Source organism: Gopherus flavomarginatus, chromosome 1 (assembly GCF_025201925.1).
Source record: "Gopherus flavomarginatus isolate rGopFla2 chromosome 1, rGopFla2.mat.asm, whole genome shotgun sequence".
In the NCBI taxonomy this organism is placed as follows: domain Eukaryota; kingdom Metazoa; phylum Chordata; order Testudines; family Testudinidae; genus Gopherus; species Gopherus flavomarginatus.
The window spans coordinates 208,318,035-208,336,687 of record NC_066617.1 but is presented as its reverse complement, the minus strand read 5'-3'; the positions used below and the strand labels follow the sequence as shown (position 1 = coordinate 208,336,687).

General features: G+C 43.7%; 1 protein-coding gene across 1 annotated transcript in view; it reads right to left on the bottom strand.

The window, feature by feature from the left end:
- The window catches only part of BACE2 (beta-secretase 2), a 91,977-nt gene that overhangs the window by 24,786 nt on the left and 48,538 nt on the right, over positions 1 to 18,653 (bottom strand). Inside the window, exon 2 of the mRNA XM_050933315.1 lies at positions 16,346 to 16,434. Within this exon, the coding sequence (XP_050789272.1) occupies positions 16,346 to 16,434 (89 nt within the window). The remainder of the gene's footprint in view (positions 1 to 16,345; positions 16,435 to 18,653) is intronic.

Genomic DNA, 18,653 nt, shown 5'->3' with positions numbered 1-18,653 from the left:
ATGGGGCACCTGATCCCAAGTGAAGTCTCAAAGCAGTGCCGTAATATTAAAACAACTCTATAAAATCAAAATAGGGTCTGAATAATTGCCAATTTTTATGAAGGAAACTGAAGGGGCTGGAGAAAGAGAGAGAAGATGGGGGCAGGTAAATGGGGGGGGGGAGAAAGCTGTGTGAGACAGAGTACGGCAGAGCCTGGAGGGAGTGTGAGAATTGGTGAGGGAGGTGCTGGGAGGATAAAGAAAGGTGCAAAAGAGTGGGAAAAATTACAGCTTCCCAAACACCAGAGGATAGGAGGGATTAAGAAGAGTCCTACTCTGAGCAAACAACGAGATCTTGTGTGAATGCATTTAAGGTTGAATTTGAAGCTTGAAATGATCACACAGATTAGGGGTGAAGGCTTCCATATAAAAAGCTCAAAAATAGCTGAAGGCTATATATTCATTTATAAGAGGTCACTGTTTTTAAGCCTCCTTTTGGGGGGTGGGGAAGGGGGATGGGAAGAAAAGGAGAAAAATCATACTTCTGATTTCTGAATACATGTGGCTAGCAACACTGAGAGCATATAACCCTTATTCTATACATCACTTTACCTCATTTATTAAGAGAGTGATAACCCATCAGCATCCTGGGGATCTGATGAGACCCTGGCAAAAGTAGTTTTATTCTACAGTGTGTATGTATACTTCCTACAACTGCTCTGGACTGCATGACCAGAGTCAGGCAATATTTTCATATGATTGATCCAAGAATGCTTTGGCTTCTAGTAAGTTGGCCCCAGAATTTTAAACAAACACAGAAAGAATCCCACGCAAACCATATTAGCCATGATTAGAAAATACAAGAGACTCCAGCACTCCCTGAAGGGAGCGCACCAGAACTGTTGGGATAAAAGGACCCTGACTTGCCCCCATGGAAAGCAACTATGGGGGTTGTAGGGCCACTCGCACCCTACTTCTCCGCTGTAGCCCTCACAATGTCTCCTGTGATGCAGCCTCCAGAAGCCTCCAGGCTCTTTCTAGGAGGCAGAAGGCACAAGTTGAGGAGGCACCCGAAGCGGCAGGGCACGGACTTCAGGAGCATCACTGACACCAGCACCTGTAGTTGACTGGCATTTTTTTGTGACAGAGGAGTTAATTATTTCTGAGGGAGGGGACAATGACTAGATCTGGGGGAGGGAAGAGGAGAGGGAAATGAGTAACTGAAATTTCAGAATTTACTTTATGTTGCTAACAAAATAGAAAATGCATATTAAAAGCCAAACTATTTGGAAGTCTTTTCTTTAGGCCCTAATCCTGCACATCTGGGTCCAGATCCACATGGGCACAGCAGTCTGCCCACGTTACAGGATTTAGGCCTTAGACCAGTGTTTTTCAAAGTTCAGGTTGCGACCCAGAACTGGGTCATGGCATGTAAGACACTGGGTCACCTTGCTCGGCACCCAGAGACCCTGGCTGCTCTGGTCAGCACCGCCGTCTGGGACATTAGAAGTCCCATTGGCAGTGGTGCCCAGGTAAAGGCAGGCTAGTTCCTACATGATCTGACACCGCACTGCGCCCTGGAAGTGGCCAGCAGCGGGTCCAACTTCCAGGCAGGGGGGCCACAGGGCTCCATGCACTGCCCTGTCCCAAACGCCAGCTCTGCACTCCTGCTAGCTGGTTCCCAGCCAACGGGAGCTGGGGGGTGGGGGGTGCCTGCAGATGAGAGCTATGTGGAGCCAGACCTGCTGCTTGACACTTCTGGGATGCAGCATGGTCCACAGTGCCAGGACAGGCAGGAAATCTGCCTCAGCACCCCCACTGCGCCACTGACCAGGAGCTGCCGGAAGTAAGTCTGCACCTCAACCCCTTGACCCGAGGCCCCCCCCCAAACCCAGACCCCCTCCTGCACCCCAAACTCCTCATCCTTGGCCCCACCCCAGAGCCCTGACACTCTCCTACACCCCAACCCTCTGCCCCAGCCCTGAGCCCCTCCCAAACCCCAAACCCCTAATGCCCAGCTCCCTTGGGTTGCAGGCATCAGTTTTCTTCAACTGGGTACCCAGAAAAAACAAAAGTTTGAAAACCACTGCCTTAGACTAACCCAGGGGTTGGCAACCTTCCAGAAGTGGTGTGCCGAGTCTTCATTTATTCCCTCTAATTTAAGGTTTTGGGAGTCAGTAATACATTAACGTTTTTAGAAGGTCTCTTTCTATAAGTCTAAAATATATAACTAAACTATGGCTGTATGTAAAGTAAATAAGGTTTTTAAAATGTTTAAGAAGCTTCATTTAAAATTAAATTAAAATGCAGAGCCCCCCCCTGGACCAGTGGCCAGGACCCGGGCAGTGTGAGTGCCACTGAAAATCAGCTCGCGTGCCGCCTTCGGTATGCGTGCCATAGGTTGCCTACCCCTGAACTCACCTCTTTTGTACTTAGAGCATATTTTTGTACTTATACGCTACTGTAATATTTAAAAAAAAACAAAACACATGCAGAGAACAAAACCAAGAAGAATCAGTTTAACAAACACAAAACACTTCAAGTTTGGCTTCAGTCAAAAATGAAAATAAACTGTGGTCTCAGCTGAGTGCTAGTTGTGTACCTGTCTTCAGTATTAAATAAAACGTAACCCAATACCTGTCTGTCCTCCTGAACTGATCTGTTTTCAAGGAAAAGTTTCACTGGCAGAGAAATGTGAGGAAAACCTAGCACCTAATTTGTCCATGATCCGTATATGGAATTCTTCCATAATCCCTGTGACAGGTTAGATTACAGAACTCCCCCTGGGAGCTGCCACCCAATGTGCTAAGAATACTTCTACTCCTGCTTTCCCTGCCAGCTCAGGACCCCGGCACCCTGTCTTGCTGAGCCAGACACACCAGTCTGCTCCAACACAGACCCAAGGTCTGAATTACTTGCCCCAAAGCTGCAGGTTTACCTGAAAGCAGCTAACAGAAGCGCTCCTGTCTTTAACACTCAGATGCCCAATTCCCAATGGGGTCTAAACCCAAATTGTATACAGGGTCAACTCAAATTGTTCGCCCTCTGTAACACTAATAGAGATATGCACAGTTGTTTGCTCCCCCAGGTATTAATACATACTCTGAGTTAATTATTAAGTAAAAAGTGATTTTATTAAATACAGAAAATAGGATTTAAGTGGTTCCAAGTAGTAACAGACAGAACAAAGTAAGTCACCAAGCAAAATAAAATAAAATGCACAAATCTATGTCTAATCAAACTGGAATACAGATAATCTCACCCTCAGAGATGCTTCAGTAAGTTTTTTCCTCAGACTGGACCCCTTCCAGGCCTGGGCACAATTCTTTCCCCTGGTACAGCTCTTGTTCCAGCTCAGGTGGTAACTAGGGGATTCTTCATGATCGCTCCTCTCCTCCCTTTGTTCTCTTTCACCCCTTTATATATATATATATATATATATATCTTTTGCATAAGGCAGGAATCCTTTGTCCCTCTCTGGGATCCCACTCCCACCTTTTCAATGGAAAAGCACCAGGTTAAAGATGGATTCCAGTTCAGGTGACATGATCACATGTCACTGCAAGACTTCATTGCCCACTTGCCAGCACACATATATACAGGAAGACTTACAGGTAAACAGAGCCATCTGCAGACAATTGTCCTGGTTAACGGGAGTCATCGAGATTCCAAACCACCATTAATGGCCCACACTTTGCATAATTACAACAGGCCCTCAGAGTTATATTTCATATTTCTAGTTTCAAATACAAGAGCAGTACATTTATACATATATACGATCACACTCAGTAGATTATAAGCTTTGTAATGATACTTTACAATAGACTTTTTGCACGAAGTATATTCCAGTTACATTATATTCACTCATTAGCATATTTTTATAAAACCATTATCGACTGCAACATCACAATCCCCACCTTGTCACTCAAAAATGCCAGACCCCAAAAGCCAGTAAAACCAGGCAGAGAAAGTTTGCTTCATATTTTCCTGTAACTCCCATACAGTCTCCACAGATCCAAGTCAATGTGTAAAGAAACTCAAACAATAGCAAAGAATAAGAGAATCAACAGATTAAACTATTTTAATGAAAAGATGTTTCTGTCTCTTCCCCATCCCCCGCTGCCAATCACAAAAACATCAAAATGCCAAGACGACCTTCAGTCATTTCCCTTGTTGCCAATTCTTCCCCCAAGGCAAAAAACGCCACCAAACCAAAACAGTAAAACACCTCATAAGTCTTCTCCAGGGTTTAAATTACCAAATATTTAAACCAAGATGACAAAGTTGGGTATTCTATTTGGACTCAGTTCTTCAGTGCATGTACCATTAAAACCATACATAACATACATGTCATGCAGGAGGTCCAACTAGATTATCCCAGTGGTCTCTTCTGGCTGTAGACTCTTAGGGCTGGTCTACACTGGGGGGCGGGGGGGAAATCAATCTAAGATACGCAACTTCAGCTATGTGAATAGCATAGCTGAAGTCGAAGTATCTTAGACTGAGTTACCTACTGTCCTCAAGGTGCAGGATCGACATCCGTGGCTCCCCCTGTCGACTCTGCTACCGCCGTTTGCATTGGAGGAGTTCCAGAGTGAACAGGAGCGCGTTCGGGGATCGATATATCACGTCTCATCTAGACGCGATATAATGATCCCCGAGAAATCAGCGGGTAGTGAAGACATAGCCTTAATTTATGGATATTCCTGGCTCTCAATTTTTAAGTATGTTTGATTGGGAAGTTAGATTTACCTCCCAAGTCCAAGGGATGATAAAATACATGAATTCCTCAGTAGACGTGTCAGATCAGTTCTAAGACAGTAGACTTAGCTACCATAACTGATTAGTTACAAGGTTTTAGAGACGAAAACTAGATAGATTTTTATGTCCAAACAATTTGAAAATGTAACTTCAAAAAAATATAGGATTAGGCTAATTGAAGACTCAACATGACACAATCTGAAATATCATATTAAAAACCTCACACAATGGTTCCAGTAAATCTTTTGTGGAAAAGTAGCAAGCTACAATCATCAACACATCTTTTTGAGCAATATGAGAAATAGAATGTTCAAGAATGTTTTTCTTGACAATCCACTTGCAAAAGTCTCAAGTGGTTTCCATCCATTACCAGAAAACGTTCTCACTATCCCACTTCAGGATTACTGAAACAGATCCTTGTGAATGGTAATTTACACACTAAACTAACAACAGCTGAACTATTAACTTTTCAAATTAAAGACTGTCAGAGCACCTCATAATCCCCAGCTATTGAAGTGATCCAGATAGTATTCAAGATAATACCAATCTACTTGCATATTATACTGCTAGACTGCCCAGTTACAATGTTTTGCTTGGTTTATAGAAAAATCCAGCCTGTTTGAGCATAGAACATACTTCATGAATAAACCATCATACAGGACATTCTCAGCAAAAACAAAACTCTCTCTTTCTAGAACATTAAGTTCAAGGTTTCCTCTAAAACCCCATTGTTCCAAGTGGTTTTCCTGGAGACTTAAGGGTAGCAAGATAATTTTCTGATCTACACAAAAAACAGAATTAAGTTGAAATTAAGGATGTATATTTTGTCATTTGAATTAAAAGAAGCCACAAAAAAAAACAAAACTAGACACTCAGGAAATTCAGAGTTAAGGTTCCATTTCTAACATTGCACTGATTTTCTAATAAAAAAGGACACACATCCGTAACTTTTTCTACAGTTCTACAACAAAGCACTAATTCTTCCTTTTATCCTCCCCTCCTTTTTCGCATTTTTATAACTGTAGTGGAAGCGTATACTGCTGTTGTTTAATGGAATTGAAATTGCAAGAGATATAATTGAAGGGGAGGAGGTATTTGAAATTGCTCTAAAAGGAAATAAAAATAATAAGAATAGGCACCCATCTTTAGCCTCTGTAAACTGCAATGGGATGGAATCCTGGGCCCACTGACATCAACTGTAAAACTCCCCTTGCCTTTAATGGGGCCAGGATTCCACCACAGTATGTCTATGCTTTAAAGAAGTGTTTGGAATTAGAAACGTGTGATCTATCCATGTTTGTATGTTCAAAGTGCTTGTGCTACAAAATCTTATGCTATGTTTAGTTAGGATTTGCTGAATGTTTTTGTTCCTCTCTGCATTCCTTCAGTGCCACTTACCTTTTGTTAACTATCTCCCAGGAGTGAGTTACAGTTGTGGTTATTTTAGTTAAACTCATTACACACACAGCAAAGAGAAACCTTAACCCTAAGTTTCCTAGATTTCAATGTCCGTTTTTCCTACCAGTTTTTTCCAAAGATGACATACAGAAAACACTGACATGTAATTACAACCTTCAAGTGTTTTGAATGGCATTTCTTGAGGCGGGGGGGGGGGTAGATTTGTTTTTAAGGCCTGGTCCACACTACAGCGTTAAATCGATTTAAACAGCGTTAAATCGATTTAACGCTGTACCCGTCCACACTACAAGGCACTTAAAATGGATTTTAAGGGGTCTTAAAATAGATTTCTGTACTCCTGCTCAACGAGAGGAGTAACCCTAAAATAGATATTACTATATCGATTTAGGGTTAGTGTGGACGGAAATCAAAGTTATTGGTCCCATTCTTTTACTGAGCTACCCAGAGTGCACCACTCCGGAAATCGATGGTAGCCTGGGACCATGGACGCACACCACCGAAGTAATGTGCCCTACTGTGGACGCGTAAAATCGATTTTATAAAACCTGTTTTATAAAATCGATTTTATTAATTTCGATTTTACTCTGTAGCGTGGACGTGGCCTAAATGGTTCTAAATCCTAGAGATAAGACCTGTCTCTACAGATACTAAGAAGTCCCTGGAAAAGAGAAGGAGGGCAAGGAAGGATACCCCCTCCCTGCCCAGTCTGTTGGCCATGAAGTCTCCTCATAATCCAGTCCTCACCTACCAGCCTGTGAAAGTAGTCCCTAAGCTTCTAATGTCCTAAAGTCTCTATAAAAAGGGAGACCCCAATCTCTGCTGGTCCTCAAGATAGGGGATCGTTTGCTACACAGCCTAGGAGGTATATGGGAATTGGGCTCTCCTCTTGTGAGCCTCTGGATGTCTGGGGTGGAGGGGGGGGAGGAGTTGGAATTTCCTCTCATTTACAACTCAGGAGTAGAGCTGGGTGAAATTTTTCAGCCAAAAAAATGCAGATCCAGCGACATTTGAACATTTTGCAGACATTCATGTCAGTTCTGCTGATTTGTTCATGTAGGGAAAAAAAAAAAAAAAAACAATTCCAAAACAGTCAAAGCCTTTCCTTTAGGCATTTTAAAACAAAACATTTTAATTTTTTTGAAATTCAAAACAGCTTTTGATTTAGAACCTCTCTTAATGTATTACATTTGAAGGCATTAAAAATGCTCTAAATCCAAGCAAAATGTTTGGTTTGACCCACAATGATTTTTTTTTTTTGCCCAGTTTTTCTGAGTTGCCAGCAAACTGAAAAAAACTGTTATTTGTACAGCTTTACTCACGAAGTTATCAGGTGATCGCTTCCCCATAACACTTATATCCTCCTTAAAACCGTTATTGAATAGGGGTTGTTCAACTGGCATACAAAGACTCCAATATTAAGAATCCCAAGGATAGCATTGAAGTGGGAATTCTGGAATCTTCAAAAATGTTTTATTTCTAGAATATACTGTGCAAACTCTGCACTGGTGTTTCCTAGATAAAGTGCAGTCTTATCTGTTGCCATATGTCTGTGGAAATGCAACATTTGTCACCACCCTAACAATGTATCATTGAAGATATTTTAAAAAGCCAAATATGAAAAACCCACTCAACTAAGATGTATAAAGAGGTATCAAGAATAGAAAGCATCTTTCAGCATCCCCATCTTCTAAATCAAGGGTCAGCAACCTTTCAGAAGTGGTGTGCCGAATCTTCATTTATTCATTCTAATTTAAGGTTTCGCGTACCAGTAATACATATTAATGTTTTTTAGATCTCTCTCTACAAGTCTATATATTATATAACTAAACTAGTGTTGTATTGTAAAATAAACAAGGTTTTCAAAATGTTTAAGAAGCTTCATTCAAAATTAAATTAAAATGTTGATCTTACGCTGCCGGCCCGCTCAGCCCGCTACTGGTCTGGGTTTCTGTTCATCCAGGCCAGCAGTGGGTTAAGTGGGGCCTGCGGCCGGGACCCCAGCTGGGAAGGGTCTGGCAGCCAGAACCCCAGACCGGAAGCAGGCTAAGCGTTGCCAGCAGCCAGGACCCCAGACCAACAGTGGGCTGAGTGGCTCAGCCCACTGCTGCTCAGGGGTTCCATCCACTGCCTCCTGCCAGCCAGGATCCCGGCTGCTGGACCCGCTCAGCCCGCTGCCGGTCTGTGGTCTCAGCCCTGCCCACATGCAGTGGGTACCCACCTTCTCCCTGGTTCTGGCCCATTCTCTTCCTCTCTCTGCACTGAGCTGAGGGTGGGAATAGACTGAGCACAGGGCTGGGGGTGAAGGGTCTGGCCAGGAGCTAGAATGAGGGAGGGGGCTCAGGGTTGGGGCAGGAGGTTTGGGTGTGGGGGCACTTACCTGGGCAGCACCCATTTGGTGTGAGGGGTGCAGGTAGGAATGTGAGTGGGGGTGCAGGAGCTCCCGTTTAGTGCTCAGGGTGGCGATGAGGATGTGCGGGGTGCATGGGATGTGGGGGGGCTGGGGATGTGGAGGGGTGCAAGAGTCAGGGCAGAGGGCTAGGCACATGTGAGGGGGGTGCAGGTGTCAGGGTAGGGGGGCTGGGTATGTGTAGGGGTGCCAGAATCATGGCTGGGGTCATGCAGGGGGTGAAGGAGTCAGCAGAGGGCTAGGTGGTACAGGGCTCAGGACAGAGGGCTGGGTGTGGGGGGCGGGAGGGAGGGGTCAAGGCTCAGGGCAGAGGGCTGGGTGACTGCCTCCCCCTCAAACACCCAATGCCCTCCCACTCCTTGTCCCGACTACCGCCTCCTGGGACTTCACCCCCTATCTAAGCCTCCTTGCCCCTTGTTCCCTGACTGCCCCTCCTAGGATCCTACCCCCTACCTGTCCCCTGACTGCCCCAACCTTTATCCACACCACCGCACCCAGACAGACCCCCTGGACTCCCATGTCTATTTAACTGCTCCCCGCCCCCTGACAGGGTCCCCAGAACTCTGGACCCATACAACGCCCCCCCTGCTTGCCCAACCGCTCTCCAAACCCTTACCTCCTGACAGCCCTCCCGAACTCCCAACTCCCCCAGCTCCTTGTTCTCTGACCATTCCCTCCAGAGACTCCCCCACCCTAACTGCCTCCCCAGGACCCTCCTTGCTCCCTGTCCCCTGACCTTTATCCACCTCCCACTCCCTAACAGACCCCAGGAGGCCCATGCCCCATCCAATCCCCCTGCTCCCTGACTGCCCCCTCCAGAGACCCCTGCCCCAGCCATCCCCGTGGGATCCCACCCCCACATCCAACCTACCCTGCTCCCTGTCCCCAGTATGTGAGCTGCCGCTGCCACCACTGCCCCTGCTGGAGGGCTCACAGCATCTGAGCACGCAGCCTCCTCCTCCCTGGGCTCCAATTTTCCCGAGTCCCGCCGCTCTCCAGCCCGTGTGCTCCTGGCCAGGCGCTTCCCCAGCACCGCAGCAGCCAGAGCTGGGGTGGGCAGGAAGTTGCTTCGGGCCCCGCGGTTCAGGGAGCTGGGAAAGTTGGAGGCCAGGGAGGAGGCGGCTGCACGCTCGGATGCTACCCGCCGCTTCTGACCCCTGCAGATCGCCAGAGCCCGGTGTTGGCTCCTGCCCTGGGAGTAGCAGTGGGAGGCGGCAAAGGACTAGGAGGGATGCTGCTGTGGACTGTGGCCACCAGGCAAAGTGGGGTTCCCAGGAAAAGTTCCTGACCATCGCCATCTGGCTGGCTTGGCGGGAAACTTTCGCAGCACTGACCTGAACCTGGGAGTTGTAAGTTGCAGCCACTCGGGGTCCCCTTCCCCACATGTTGCATGGGCTAAGCCTCCACAGCTCAAAACCCCCCCTGGACTTTCTAGTTGTATTTCCCTGTATGGATTAATCTGGGATTTCTATGAGAAAATAACCTATTTAAAAAGTTACAAGATTAAATACTTGATACTTGCATTAACCTAACTTTCAAAAATATGCCCCAACTTTTATTTGCAGTGTTTAAATCAAGAAAACAATTCCAGTTGCAATGATGTATCCTGCTCTTTAAACTGTTCAGAAAGCCATGGGATACAAAGAAATTAATGTAGCTAACATTTTAAAAAGTAGTTCACCTGATTATAAAACAGAGTCACAAAACTAGAAAAATCATGCCAAGACAGTTGGTTTCACACTTCCCACACAAGGAAATGATCAGTAAAGTAAGAAACGCATATTATGCGTAAGCGGAGTCAATGGCAAATAGAAACAGAAGCTTCAGTAAATATTAGTTTAAACTTAAAGACAAACTTTACAATATGAAATCATATGGGAGGGGCCTATTTTATAAAGAACATTTCAAAAAAGCACTTTTCATCAGTTGTTGGAAAGTTGTCAGGTCATTTTTAAGTAGAGATATCAAAGGTCTGCAAATCTGTTACTGAACTTATTACTATGAACACTTGAAAAGGACCAGGGTGATGGGGTTTAGCTACAGGAACACATGATTTTTATACAATCCCTTGTGCTGTCACATTATTTTAAAGAGAGAAAATGGGTGAGGTGATATCTTGTATTGGAACAACTTCTGTTAGTGAGAGGGGCAAGTTTTCGAGCTACACAGAGTTCTTCTTCAGGTCTGAAAAGGTACTAATAGTGTCACAGCTAAACACTAGATCTAACAGATAGCTTAGCACACGTAGTCAACACATATTCTAGGGGACCATTCAGGCGAAATAGCCTATTAACTCCCTTGGACAAAAAGGGGAGATTAGTGGGTTGCAGGTTGTTGTAATTAACCATAAATCCAGTATCTTTATGAAGATCATGACTTTTAATGTCTAGCAACGTTTTGAATTCAAGCTCCCAGGCTCATCTTTTGAAAACTGTTTTGCAGGTTTCCTTTGAGGATGAGGACTGATAGGTCAGATATCAAGTGATTTTGTGGGGGCCCAACTCATAAGTTCTGAATGTTTGAGTTTGGCAATATTGAATATTACATCATGTCAAAGAAATTTAAGTCAAGGTTTCTCAAGCTTTTTCACAGGCTGCATCTTAATATAGTTATTGTTTCATGGGCCAAATCCTCTCTCTCTGTATTAATTCTAATGAACAATGTCACATTATGCAGTATTCATTTTTGAAAGTTTATAATTATCGATACTCAGGGGGAGCGGGGGGGGGGGGGTGCACAAGGTGGAAGTTTCGCCTAGGGTGCAAAATATCCTTGCACCAGCTCTGGATATAGTTGCATCCTTTTTGCAGAAGCCTACCTAAAATAATTTAAACTAAGAAGAAAAAAAAAAATGATGAGAACAGCCAAAACCTGAAATGACAATGCATGAGGCCTGTCAAGGTTCCTTCCCCACTCTGAACTTTAGGGCACAGATGTGGGGACCTGCATGAACACCTGTAGGCTTAACTACCAGCTTTGATCTGGTCTTGCTGCCACCATCCAGATTTCTGAGTTATCTGGAAAACTCTCAAACACCAGTTCCCCTTCTCTGGATAGTCTTGAGAGACTTCTTTACCAAGTTCCTGGTGAATACCGATCCAATCCCCTTGGATCTTAAAACAAGGAAAAATCAATCAGGTTCTTAAAAAGAAAGCTTTTAATTAAAGAAAGAAAGGGAAAAATCATCTCCATAAAATCAGGATGGAAAATAACTTTACAGAGTAATCAGATTCATAGAGCTCAGAGGAACGCCCTCTAGCCTTAGGTTCAAAGTTACAGCAAACAGAGGTAAAATCCTCTCAGCAAAAAGGAACATTTACAAATTGAGAAAACAAAAATAAAACTAACACGCCTTGCCTGGCTGTTACTTACAAGTTTGAAATATGAGAGACTGGTTCAGAACGATTTGGAGAGCCTGGATTGACGTCTGGTCCCTCTTAGTCCCAAGAGCGAACAACCCCCAAAACAAAGAGCACAAACAAAAGCCTTCCCCCCCACCAAGATTTGAAAGTATCTTGTCCCCTTATTGGTCCTTTGGGTCAGGTGTCAGCCAGGTTTCCTGAGCTTCTTAATCCTTTACAGGTAAAAGGATTTTCGTGTCTCTGGCCATGAGGGATTTTATAGTATTGTACACAGGAGGGCTGTTCCCTTCCCTTTATAGTTATGATAAGGCCATTTCAATTAATCTTGATGTTTATCTTGATCTTGTATTTGGTGCCTAGATTCTACTGGAGGAGCAGGATTTTATAGTGTCCCATAAGAATTAATGTATGATTTGCTTTCATCCTGTCAGCCATACTTTTTGAATAGCAGAAAGGAATGACAGACCAGAACAATCCTTATGACTGAGTATGGTCACCTTTTGTTTTAGGATAAGTTATCACGTCTACTATGGTTTCCTATATGTATTACAAATTAGGCACTCTAGTTAAATATACATTTCTTTGTTTTACGGTTTAAGTGGTAAGAGAGGATCTTGTATTGTATCTATGTTAAGGATATTAGAGGAATGTTGAGGGTCTGAAGCCCCAATGTGAATTGTTTTAGTTATAAGATTTAGCAAGGCTTGATTTACAACTTATTCTGCTAAATATATAATACTGCTTTCTGTATACCATTGAAGGTTTCTGTAAGAGATTGTTTATGTGAATGAGGAATGCATGCATCAGGAAAAGATAAGGTGTGAAAGCCATCACAAGTGTCCAGATGGTCAAGCATGGCCCAATATCTAAACAAATACTTTGCCTCAGTTTTTAATGAGGCTAATGAGGAGCTTAGGGATAATGGCAGGATGACAAATGGGAATGAGGATATGGAGGTAGATATTACCACATCCAAGGTAGAAGCCAAACTCGAACAGCTTAATGGGACAAAATCGGAGAGCCCAAATAATCTTCATCCAAGAATATTAAAGGAACTGGCACATGAAATTGCAAGTCCATTAGCAAGAATTTCTAATGAATCAGTAAACTCAGGGATTGTACCGTACGACTGGAGAATTGCTAACATAGTTCCTACTTTTAAGAAAGGGGAAAAAAAAGTGATCCGAGTAACTATAGGCCTGTTAGTTTGACATCTATAGCATGTAAGGTCTTGGAAAAGAGTTTGAAGGAGAAAGTAGTTAAGGACATTGAGATCAATGGTAATTGGGACAAAATACAACATGGTTTTTACAAAAGGTAGATCATGCTAAACCAACCTGATCTCCTTCTTTGAGAAGGTAACAATTTTTTTAGACAAAGGAAATGCAGTGGATCTAATTTACCTCAATTTCAGTAAGGCATTTGATACGGTTCCTCATGGGGAATTATTAGCTAAATTGGAAAAGATGGGGATCAATATGAAAATTGAAAGGTGGATAAGGAACTGGTTAAAGGGGTGACTACAATGAGTCGTACTGAAAGGTGAACTGTCAGGCTGGAAGGAGGTTACTAGTGGAGTTCCTCAGAGATCAGTTTTGGGACCAATCTTATTTAATCTTTTTATTACTGACCTTGGCACAAAGTGGGAATGTGCTAATAAAGTTTGTGGATGACACAAAGCTGGGAGGTATTGCTAACACAGAGAAGAACCAGGATTCATCCAGATCTTCTTGTATGATCCTTGTAAACTGGAGTAATAGTAATAGGATGAAATTTAATAGTGAGAAGTGCAAGGTCATGCATTTAGGGATTAATAACAAGAATTTTGATTATAAATTGGGGACATATCAGTTGGAAGCAACAGAGGATGAGAAGGACCTTGGAGTATTGGTTGATCGCAGGATGACTCTGAGCCGCCAATGTGATATGGCCGTTAAAGCTCATGTGGTTTTAGGATGCATCAGGCAAGATATTTCCAGCAAAGATAAGGTGGTGTTAGTACTGTTATACAAGGCACTGATGAGACCTCATCTGGAATATTGTGTGCAGTTCTGGTCTCCCATGTTTAAGAAGGATAAATTCAAACTGGAACAGGTACAGAGAAGGGCTACTAGGATGATCCAAGGAATGGAAAACCTATCTTAAGAAAGGAGACTCAAAGAGCTTGGCTTGTTTAGCCTAACCAAAAGAAGGCTGAGAGGGGATATGCTTGCTCTCTATAAATATATCAGAGGGATAAATATTAAGGAAGGAGAGGAATTATTTAAGCTTACTACCAATGTGGACACAAGAACAAATGGATATAAACTGGACACTAGGAAGTTTAGACTTGAAATTAGACAAAGATTTCCAACCATTAGAGCAGTGAAGTTCTGGAACGGTCTTCCAAGGGAAGTAGTGGGGGCAAAAGACATATCTGACTTCAAGACTTATCTTGATAAGTTTATGGAGGGGATGGCATGATGGGATAGCTTAATTTTGGCAATTAATTTGGCAATTGATCTTTGATTATCAGCAGGTAAGTATGCTCAGTGGTCTGTGATGGGATGTTAGATGGGTTGGGATCTGAGTTACTACAGAGAATTCTTTCCTGGGTGTTGGCTGGTGAGTCTTGCCCACATGCTCAGGGTTTAGCTGATCGCCATATTTGGGGTCGGGAAGGAATTTTCCTCCGAGGCAGATTGGCAGAGGCCCTGGAGGTTTTTCGCCTTCCCCTGCAGCGTGGGGCATGGGTCATTTGCTGGTGGATTCTCAGCAGCTTGAGGTCTTCAAACCACGATTTGAGGACATGGTCCCTTCTGACCTTAGAGTCTAAGAGAAGTGAGAAACTTGGGAAGACCAGGAGACAATCAGAAAACATCCATTGTGATGCTAAACATGTTAGCAGCATTGACGACCTCAGAGGTGAGGCGGGCACCCCCAAAGGCAAGACAACAAATAGGAGATAACGATGGGAAGCCTGACAATAACGAACAAATGATAACACCACTTAAGAATTAATGATTACAGGATGACATTGTAAAAATCCACGGACTCAAATGGGAATTTACAACTATAAAGCTGGGGTGTTTTGCTATGGAACTCTGGGTTCCGTCCTGCAAAGCCTCAGAGCATCTGATTGAGACTGACAAGAGCCCAGCTCCACACTCATGCTCAATCTAATTGGCCATTAGATTGATTCGAGCACCAGCCAAGCAAGCTCGTGCTTGAGGCGGCAGATTCTAAGGGGTGGCATTCCATCCAAATCCTAGGGCAGCACGGCCACCTTTTTTGTTTGTTTGTTTGCTGCTCTGGCCGCCCCATAGGGGGCGGCCATGTGGAGGAGGAGAGCGCTCTGCTGGGAGCCAGCTGCGTGCTCCGTCTGTCCCAGCCGGTGCCAGGTCTGCAGCAAACCCTGCAGCCCACGTCCTTCCCTTCCCGCCGACCGGAGCAGCATTGAGCCCTCCCAGCAGGCGGCATGGCGGGAGGGGCCGAGTGGTCATTGCCCTGGCTGAAGAAAGCCCTGGCTGCCCCTCTTTTATTCCCCCGCCCTCCCTCGCTAGGCGTGGTGCACACTCCACTGCCCAGGTCTGCAGTGCAGGGAGTCCCGCTAGCCAAAAGTTTGCACCCTGGCTCCAGTCGCCCGGCAGGTTTTTTTTTTTTTTTGTTTGCTTCGCTGCTCCAGCTGCCCACAGGTATTTTGGGTTTTTTTGCTTGGCTTTTTTGCTACCCCAGAGCCAGCCCTGGTATGTGTATGTGTGTGTGACTGAAAAGCATATGCTAACTGTTGTATTTTCAATAAATGCTGCATATTTGCCTTCCTCTATAAAAATCCCATGTGCTCTGTATGAGCATAACACTAGAGCATATGGTATCCTACAAGTATCAGAGGGGTAGCCGTGTTAGTTTGGATCTGAAAAGCAGCAAAGAATCCTGTGGCACCTTATAGACTTACAGACTTTTGGAGCATGAGCTTTCGTGGGTCAATACCCACTTCGTCGGATGCATGTAGTGGAAATTTCCAGGGGCAGGTATATATATGCAGGGAAGCTGGAGATATCTCTAGCTCCCCTGGAAATTTCCACTACATGCATCCGACGAAGTAGGTATTGACCCACGAAAGCTCATGCTCCAAAAGTCTGTTAGTCTATAAGGTGCCACAGGTATCCTACAAGTAATTCAGGGCCAGATAAAAAACACAAAACAAAAAAAACACCTCATGCCATAAGTAGCTTCACTGAAATCAGTGGAATCAGTTGTGGAGTAAGGAGCTACTCAGCATGAGGAAGGGTGACAGACTCTGGTGCTAATCACACCACATTCAGCAATCAACAGCAATAGAAGCCCATCCACTTGCTTTGCATTATCTTTCCCATATACAGGCCAGAACCCAGGACATTCAGTCCTATTTTAAAAAGAGTTCTAAAAAGATACTTACTCCTCTGTATTGAAGTACGATGTTACATCAGGGTTTGGGGCACCTGCAACTGCAAAATTACTGCTTCCAGTGTCAACCAGAATATTTAACTGCAAAACCAGAAAAGAAAGGGGTTTTTATTTTCATTTCCGTTTAAGCTTAGATGAAAACATAAAGTACAATCTTAAATTTATAAATGAAGATGAACATTGCTGTGGAGAATAAACTCAAATATTTATGCAAAAATCACTATAAGGGAGGATATGTTGCTGTGACCTTTCAACAAATTAGCCCACTACATTAAAACACTTATGCTCAAATAAATTTGTTAGTCTCTAAGGTGCCACAAATACTTCTGTTCTTTTTGTGGATACAGACTAACACAGCTGCTACTCTGAAACCTGTCACTATGCAAGGTCTTGAGACACACATAAAACTTAAGACACACAAGTAGTCAATGGAACTATATGAATGCTTAAAGTTAAGCACATGTATATGTGTTGTCAGGATTGGGGCTGTAGGGAGCAAAGGCATACGTTAATAACCTGGGTTTGAAAATTTGGCCATTGTATAATCAATGTAAATGGAGAAGGTAGCTGGGAGACACTGATTCCCAACGTAGGGCAATTAAAATATTAGATATGTTAAAACTTATGGAGTTTTTGCCTTAAGGCTCACTGGTAGCAGAACTAAAGGGAGATGAAATGTTTCCTCTAACTGAAACATGAGGTAAGTAAAACACAGATTTCAAATATCTATAGCACTAGCAGCAGGGAGAGATATGAGAATGGGAAGGAAAAATCAGGTTGGAAGTGGAAAAACGAGGATGAAATATGGGGGAAGCAGGATCATTATGACACAGATTAAAAAAATAAAATAGAAAGGTAGAGTTTGGGTGAAGATATTTTAGTTCACAATTCATCCTGAAATGATCATTTTAGCAGCATTGAGTAGAAATGCTCCAAAATGAGAAATTCTCCAAAGTTAACCTTTCAAGATCATCATCATCAAATGACCTTACGATTTGTCACTTTCAAACTTGCACTGGGAGTGCATCTGTCACGGAGTTCCCGGGCAACACTCTGGAACTGCTCCCCACAAAGCCAGTCAGGACTTTGGGGAGCCTCCTCTCCCTTGGAGAGGACTGTCTTCTGGGCAAGAAGCTCACATGGCTTCACCTCCTGGGTCTCTCCTTGGAGCATTCAGCATATGCCCCTTAGTGCACTTTCCACATAAGTCCACCCAGGCAGGGTCCTGGGGAAGCCAGAGGGTCCTGCATGCACCCCCACTTCGCTTCACAGTCAGACATAACTCTTAAGCCAGCCGTAAAACAGAGGTTTATTAGATGACAGGAACACTGTCTAAAACAGAGCTTGTAGGTCCATTCTGGGGCCCAGCGAGGCAGATCCCCCGTCTGCACTCACTCCTCGTCCCCAGCCAGCTCCAAACTGAAACCCCCTCCAGCTCCTCCTTTCTGGCCTTTGTCTCTTTCCCGGGCCAGGAGATCACCTGATCTCTTTGCTCTCCCACACCTTTAGCATCCCCTTGCAGTGGGTAAGGGCCCAGGTCATTAGCTGCCACAGAGACAGAATGTAGTTGCCATGGAGGCACCTACACAGTATTCAGAGGAAAGATTAAGAACAGCCCCACTTCATCACAGCATCTCAGGTAACTTTTACTGGGCAGTCATTGGCAATTCCAAGAAGCAGATTTAAAAAAATAAAAACGTGTCCATTCTCATTTTCTTGGGTAACTTTACCTAGTTAATAAATGATATGGGATTGAACGGACAAGTAGAGATAAAATAACTGACCATCAGTCTATGGCATCATGTTCTGAACTGCTCACTTGTTGACAGAATAACTTATCCTCATTGCTACCAATGCTGAAAGCATTCAAAAATTACTAGTAAGTTAAAATAATAGCTTTTGGGTACTTTTTACTTGTCTTCTAGCTTTACTCTGCAACCCTAAGAGCTAAAAACGTACTTTTTCCCTAAAAAATGAAAGCTGAAATATTTCATACTCACTTGATTCCAGGAGCTGAGGCTTTAAGAAAAAACACCGTGTAAAACTGGCAATAAAATAATGAGCTGACAAACTGTATCCTTCATTTAACAATAGCTTGGAATAATGTCTTACAATTTATCTACAGAGCATAACAATTTTATTCTATTTTCCTTTACAGTAGAAATGAGTATTCTTTCAGAAAGAAATGGATACAGTGACTAAGCCCGTTAGAAACAACAAATATTACCTCAGAGGGGGTCTGCATAGAGACCTGGGCAAATAATGGATTGGTTCACTGGCAATTCCCCCCAAAATTGAAA